This window comes from Paroedura picta, unplaced genomic scaffold, assembly GCF_049243985.1.
Source record: "Paroedura picta isolate Pp20150507F unplaced genomic scaffold, Ppicta_v3.0 Ppicta_v3_sca21, whole genome shotgun sequence".
Classification (NCBI taxonomy): Eukaryota; Metazoa; Chordata; class Lepidosauria; order Squamata; family Gekkonidae; genus Paroedura; species Paroedura picta.
This window is the reverse complement of record NW_027518618.1, coordinates 614,017-621,250: the sequence shown is the minus strand read 5'-3', so window position 1 is coordinate 621,250 and position 7,234 is coordinate 614,017. Positions and strand designations below refer to the sequence as shown.

General features: G+C 50.7%; 1 protein-coding gene across 2 annotated transcripts; it reads right to left on the bottom strand.

The window, feature by feature from the left end:
- Positions 1-5,920: 5,920 nt before the first annotated feature.
- On the bottom strand, positions 5,921-6,453 carry NANOS2 (nanos C2HC-type zinc finger 2). 2 transcript variants are annotated; one of them, XM_077318543.1, is made up of 2 exons: positions 6,292-6,453; positions 5,921-6,240 (listed from the first exon to the last, which is right to left on the bottom strand). In XM_077318543.1, exons 1-2 carry the CDS (start codon positions 6,451-6,453, stop codon positions 5,980-5,982), a joined length of 423 nt encoding a protein of 140 aa, XP_077174658.1. In that variant the 3' UTR covers positions 5,921-5,979. The 2 variants fall into 2 exon arrangements, with proteins under 2 accessions (XP_077174658.1, XP_077174657.1); XM_077318542.1 differs by having other exon boundaries at positions 5,921-6,453.
- Positions 6,454-7,234: the final 781 nt, after the last annotated feature.

Genomic DNA, 7,234 nt, shown 5'->3' with positions numbered 1-7,234 from the left:
CTTATTGGTTTGGCCTCTGTGGACCCTCGCAGAAGAGGGATCTGAAACCTGCCAACTCCCATGAGGTGCCCTTTGGACACAGGCTCACCTGGAGTCAAAAGCAAGGGCAGACAAACAGAGCAGCAGCTCAGGATTGCAGAGAGGCTGACTGGCAGGGATTTGCCAGAATGGCTGTTTCAAGGCATGTTGGTGAATAAAAATGGGCCCCTTTCCGGACCCAGCAGCCGTCTGCTACTCTGTTACATTCCTGCCTGTCTTCGGCTGAATCCTGAATGGGAAGGAAATTAACAGGCAATGAATGGGTGGCTGCAGGAACAGACCGATTTGCAGCAGCTGAGTTTGCATCCGGCTGCTCAGTATTCAAGGAGGGGAGACTGCAGTTGCAAGTCGATCTTGAGTCATGTGGGGAGGGGGGGGGGCATTTTTCCTTGAGCCTTGAAAAGAAACAGATCCGAACTGTTTTCAAGACTTCTGCGTGCAATAAAGAAGAGGCTTGTTTGTTTGTTTGTTTGTTAGTTACTTAAGTCACCAAATCACAGAGTTGGCAGGGCACTCCAGCATCCTCTAGTCCAGCCCCTGCAGAATGCAGGACATTCACAACTGCCTGCCCACCCCAGCATGCCGTTTCTAGTTCCCCTTTCTCGCTTGGACTCAAGGTGGATCGTGCAGAAGAAGTCAGTCCAATCCATGGGGCAGTCAAATCAACAATGCAATGTAAAGCCAACTGGAAAATTAAAACCAGAACTGAAGCCAAGCAGAGGTACTCATTTGACACACAGGACCATGCAAAAACTCCATCATAAACTCATCATAAACTCATCCAAGTTTCCATACATTTCCAGCAGATTAGCTCTGTATGCCCTTGCAGCCAGGATAATTAGAGCCATAACGAGCAAGGAAAAAATGGTATCCTAAGACTTTTAAATTCTAAATGACTGTACCTAAATTGCTAATGGAACTGTATCTGTTATTGTGTTTTTAGCTGAATTACATGTACATATCTATCTATCTATCTATCTATCTATCTATCTATCTATCTATCTATCTATCTATCTATCTATCTATCTATCTATCTATCTATCTATCTATCTATCTATCTATCTATCTATCTATCTAATCATTGTGAAGGCCTTTGGCCAATACAGTAAAATCTATCCACTACTACTATAGTTCCTAATAATTTATCTAAGGCAGTGGTCCCCAACCTTTTTATCACTGGGGACCAGTCAACGCTTGACAATTTTACTGAGGCCTGGGGGGGGGGTAGTCTTTTGCCGAGGGACGTCGCCACTGCTTGAGCCCCTGCTCTGGTTGCTTTCCTGCTGGTGCCCCTGACTTCCCGCCGCCCACTGGGGAGTGCTGCCAGCAGGAAGAGGAGGAGCCGCAGCCCGGTACCGACTGATCCATGGACCGGTCCCGGTCCCCAGACCGGGGGTTGGGGACCACTGATCTAAGGAACTGAGCAGTATCAACTGTATGTGGGAAAAGCGCTCTTCAAGAGTTCAGTTTTGCACAGTTTGTGGACAGCCAAGAGAAAGGGACGAAGGCGGAAAGAGAGACAACTAAAGACTGAAATGGAATGAATGGTCCCAGCGGCAAGGGGTGCTCACAGATGGCTTTGAAAGGGGGCCTTCGCCTCTGACATTTAGGGCAAATCGGCGAGTGACGCATCGTTCCGAAGCTCACATGGCAATGTGGATTTTCACAAGTTGTTTTCACAAGTTGGGCCGGGCAGCTAGCCTGGAGCCCATTGGCACTTTAGAGATGGGCAAAATCTTCAGGGCAGAAGGCTCCAAGAGTCAAAGTCAAGCACGGAGATCTCTGCCGAAGGGCTCCCAAATGCTCATCTCCCTGAAAATTTTTGTCAGTTTCTAAGGTGCTCCTGGATCAAGTCTGGCTATTCAAAGCTTTCTGGGGACACCTTTAGGATTAGAAAGTAACGTGAAGGGAAATGATGCGTCCCTCTCTTCCTGTGCTCAGAAACAGGGTGTGGGTTTTTCCCCAGTGTGGTGTTGTGGATAGAGCGGGGGTGGCCAAACTGGGGCTCTCCAGATGTCGCACTGCAATTCCCATCAGCTTAGTTTGGTCACCCCTGGATTAGAGTGTCAGCATAGGAGAAGGCCCGGGTTCTAATTCCTACACTGCCCTGGAAGCCTGCAGGATGACTTTGGGCCAATCATACTCCCTCAGCCAGTTGTAGCAATGGCTCTTATAAAAGAAAATAATTTCAGTCAATTCCCATCTGCTGGAGTGGTGTGTTTTTTCTGTCCTCTCCCTTGCTGGCAAAAAACCCACCTCATGCTAGTTGAAAAAAATATTGTTTAAGGAAGAATAAGAGCTGGGTTTTAGACCACACTTTCCACTACCTGAAGGAATTCCAAAGCAGCTTACAAACATCTTTCCCTCCTACCTCTCCCCATAACAGACACTTCATGAGGTGGGTGGGGCTGAGAGAGCTCTAAGAGAACTGAATAGAGCTCTAAGAGAACTTTGACTAGCCCAAGGTCATGCCACTGGCTGAATGTGGAGGAGTGGGGAATCAAACCCAGCTCTCCAGATCGGTCTGTGGCTCTTAACCACAACACTGTGCCTATCTAGTATATTTTTATGCTGACCTTCCTCCAAAGGAGGTTGTAATCTTTCGCCCTTGTGACAACTCCATGAGGTGCAGCAAGCCGAAGATGACAGTGTGTGTGCATGCAACTGAGCCAGCAGAACATTTTCATGACAGAATAGGGGAGTTGAGCCGCGATCCCACCCCCCCAGTCCCTAGCGGTGGTATTGTGGTTAAGAACGGTGGCTTCTAATCTGGCAAGCTGGGTTTGATTCCCCGCTCCTCCTCCTCCACACGCAACCAGCTGGGTGAGCTTGGGCCAGTCATAGTCCTGTTAGAGCTGTTCTGACAGAGCTGTCCTGTCACAGATCTCTCAGCTCTGCCTACCTCACCAGGTGTCTGTTGTGGGGAGAGGAAGGGAAGGCGATTGTAAACCGCTTTGAGACTCCTTCAGGCACTGAAAAACAGGGTATAAATGCCAGCTCTTCTTCTAACCTCACACTCAAACTATGAATCATGAATATATAGGGGGCAAAGCACTGGAAGGATACTTGTCCCATAAAACTCACCAGAAGGCCTTCAGAGACAAATCCTTAACTCATGCAATCACTCTGTGGCCCTTTTTCTGGGTCTATCACAGTGGGAAAGCCAGTGTGCTGTAGGGGTTTGGAGCAGCCAGCTAGGATCTGAGGCAGGGTCCCCAAAGTGGTGGCACCACTACGGTTCTGACCAACACCTTTATTGGTGCCCCCCAAGCAGGAGATCTCTGGGCTCCAGCTGGATGAGGGAACTGGGAGGGGGGGCAGGCTAGACTTCAGGGGTGGGATATATTGCCAGCTCTGAGTCTGGTTTATTCTTGAGCCTGGCTTCCCAAGAGAGGTAGTTCTTTGCTGACCTCCAGAAGAACCTTCTAGGACGGACTGGTCCCCAGACTTTGTTTACGGACACTGTATGTGGGGGGGGGGTGGCCGAGGGGGTTCGCAGCCTTTCTCTTGATCTCTGCAGCTGGTTTTGATAGACAGGGCGAAACAAGTTCGTCCAGAGGAGAAAGTGGTGCCAGTCTGTCTCCTCCACAAGAGAAATCTACCCCCCCCCACTCCCTGTAGTTCTAAGAACATAGGAAGCTGAGCCCTTTTGGATCAGCTTTGTGGGCCCACAGCCGTGGGGAGGGGGCAGAGAGAAGTCTGTCTGTGAAAATAACAGCCTCCGGACACGGCTGCCCACCTCAGGCAGTGGCTGGAGGTGTCCCAGAAATGCAATGGATCGCCAGGCTGCAGAAATCAGGTCCCCAGGAGAAAATGGCTGCTTTGGGGGGGGGGCTCTACGGCATTATCCCTCTTATTCGTCACTCCCCCTCCCCAGCCTCCCCCTGGGAATTTCTAGGAATTTCTCAATCGGTGAACCTGCACCTGGTTTCAAGGGTCAGGTTGCCAGATCCAGGTTGGAAACTCCTGGAGATTTCTTTTTTTTTGGGGGGGGGGTATCCAGGGATGACAGGGACCTCCTTGGGGGGCAGTTTCCTAGAGTCTGCCCCACAAAGCAGCCATTTTCTCTGGCATGACAATCCATTCCCTGACGGCAGAGATGAGATTGTTTCTGCTGGAGAAGATGGCTGCTTGGGAAGGTGGACTCCAGGCCAGGGGTGGCCGAACTGTGACTCTCCAGAGGTCCAGGGCCTACAATTCCCATGAGCCCCTGCCATACTGGCAGGGGCTCATGGGAATTGTAGGCCCTGGACCTCTGGAGAGTCACAGATCGGCCACCCCTGCCCTAGGGCTGTATATCCCTCCTCTCCCCCAAACGCACCTTCCCCACTCCCTTCCCCCAATTCTCCAGGAATTTCCAGCCCCAAGGTGGCCACCCCTACCTCTGGCGGCAGTGAGTTCTGGGTTCCTTACATGTGGGGCCGAACGCTTTCTGTGGGTCTACTCCAGATCTACATCCCATCATTTACATGGATTGTCTCCGAGGGCACCATGGGAAAGAGAGAGACATTGTTCTATGTGCCCATGTATAGTTTAGGGTTGCCAGCTCCAGGTCAGGAAATAGCTGGGGCTTTGGGGGGGGTGGAACTTGAAGGGGGTTTAAGGGGGGGACTTTAATGAGCTAGAATGCCACATCACCCACCTTCGAAAAAAGCCATCCTCCAGGGGAACCAAAATCTGTTGCTTGGCGGTCTGCTGTAACTACTGTAACTTCAGCAATCCCATCACTCTTCCCAACCCACAAATCATCTTCCCCCCCCCCCAAAAAAATCTTCTGGCTACCCAACATATTTGTATGCCGATATCTTGCATTTACCCATTTTATGCCCCTAAAGCAGGGGTAGTCAAACTGCAGCCCTCCAGATGTCCATGGATCACAATTCCCAGGAGCCCCTGTCAGCATTCGCTGGCAGGGGCTTCTGGGAATTGTGGTCCATGGACATCTGGAGGGCCGCAGTTTGACTACCCCTGCCCTAAAGCTTCTGTTCTAAGACACCAAAAGAATTCCAAACCGGCTTCCTGGGAACCCTTTATTGAACCAAGGCCCAACCAGCAGATGCCACCTGAAGCTCCTTTCAGGCTGGGTGTGTGTGTGTGTGTGTGTGTGTGTGTGTGTGTGCAGGGGTGAAAATGAGGCAAGCCGTTCTGGCTGAGCCTGCCCCAAATTCCTCATCTGATCGATGGCCCAGGAAGGAAGCAGATCGAACACGTCTTGCTGACCTGCCCACCTTTCACAGCCCCCCGTGTAATTTTTAATGAGACCTTTGCAGGCAGTCCATCGAGAAAACCACTCCACCCAGCGATGCAAAAATAACCCACAGTCGGCTGCGAGAACAAGAAAATGTCATTTATTAAACAGAACAAGCTGACATTCAACTTACCACTAGAGAATCATAATAGTTAACTTACGCATTCAAAGCAACGGCCTCCCAAGAGGTTACACAGGAAGGAAGGACAGGGGGAAATGTCATTTTTTTGTTGTGTTTTTTAAAAATATTTTCAAAAGCTATAAACATGTTTTCCTCGTTGATACAAAACTGAAAAACTATCCTAGCCAAGCCCCTTTCTCCCCTTGTTTCCAACATGCACAATCTTCATGATCTATCCGACAGTCTAGCTCAATCGCAAGATTTCTAAACCAGACACATTTCCATCTTGATGGCTTTTCTGGAAACTGACACATGCTCTCTCTCCGAATCTGAGAGAAAGGCTGCCCGCAGAGGAAATGGCACAATGATTTCAAAACACATAAACGGCTCCCATCTTTCACCTGTTCACCATTCACAGCAAAGAGTCTCTTTTAAAAATTATTTTAGAAAGAAACAACTTCAAAAGCAACCCCGGTTGTGCCTCTCCAAGGCTTGCACATGGCGTCCCCCCAACACTCGTCTGCCTCTCCCTTCCTGTCCCGTCGGGCTCTCGAGGACTCCCCCCATGGCTTCATCTCTTGACTTTGCGGCCAGCTGAGTTGCGTCCACTCTTGCGGTAGATGGACTGCTGCCCTTGGTTGAGCGGGCAGTACTTCAAGGTGTGGGCCTTGTCAGCGGTCGCACCGCACAGCGGGCAGGTGTAATTCCGCAGGATGGGGCAGACCACCTTCCCGTCTTCTCTCTTCAGCGGATGGGAGGAGTAGACGTTTTTGGACTCTCCGTTGTGTTTGCAGAACTGACATATTTGGACGGCTCCCCCGCTGGGGCCACCCTCCGAACCGCTGCCGCCGCTGGCCCCATTCCCATTGGACCACGTTGCTGCAGCTTCCAAGGGGTCCTGGAGGGAGAACGGCGGCCCATGAGATTTTGGGGAGTCTGCGATGGGGGGCTCAAGTGGGCCCTTCTTCCGGTCCTCGACAATCTCCGCCACAACCGTGGAGAGGTTGAGGTAATCCTTCCACATGTCGAACCGTTCAACAGCCATGATGGGAGGGATGAGGTGGCCCAGCCAGGGGAGACCCGGTGATCATGAGGGCAGACCGGCATGGGATAGCAGCAGTTCAGGCACAGTACTTTTAACTGGTGTGGCCACCCCCCCCCCCCCGGAAAATATTCTGTTTAGACAATGTTAAACATGGATAGGAGGAGTCTATGATTTAAAGGGCCAGGAGTTCCAAATCTCTCTCCTTGAAGAGACAGAAGGCTTCCATGCACTTTGGTGCCCTTGTGGGGGTCTAGATAGCAATAGTTCCCTGAAAGGGACCTTGGGCGGTCTCCGAACCCCAAGGAAAATCTCCCCTTTTCTCAATCGCAAAGTGATGGCTGAAATGGCAAATGTTTCTGGTTCACCATGGTTCACCTTGTCTTGCTGAAAACAGCACTTCAGGAAGGACACCAAGAGCTTGGGGTGTCTGGCCAAATGTTGGGCAGGTTGTCCACCAACAGGAAAGGGCCTTAGAGCTTTGTCCCCCCTATCCTAACCTCACATTATCTCTCTTCTGGGCCTGAGAGAGAAAGATATGTCTGGAGACTTTTCCCCTGAGATTCTTTCCCTGTACTGAACCTAGGAAAGCAGATATTCTAGTCCCGAGCTGTAGGCCCTCTCTTGAACTGGAACATATAACCCTGCCTTTGTGTACCCCAGCTGTCCTAGCTCTCTAGGCCTTTCCTCATGCTTCCTGCGCAAGATCCACTAACTAACTGGAGATGCCTGGGATCAAACCTGGGACCTTCGGTAAGTAAGTAGGAGCTCTGCTATTGAATCC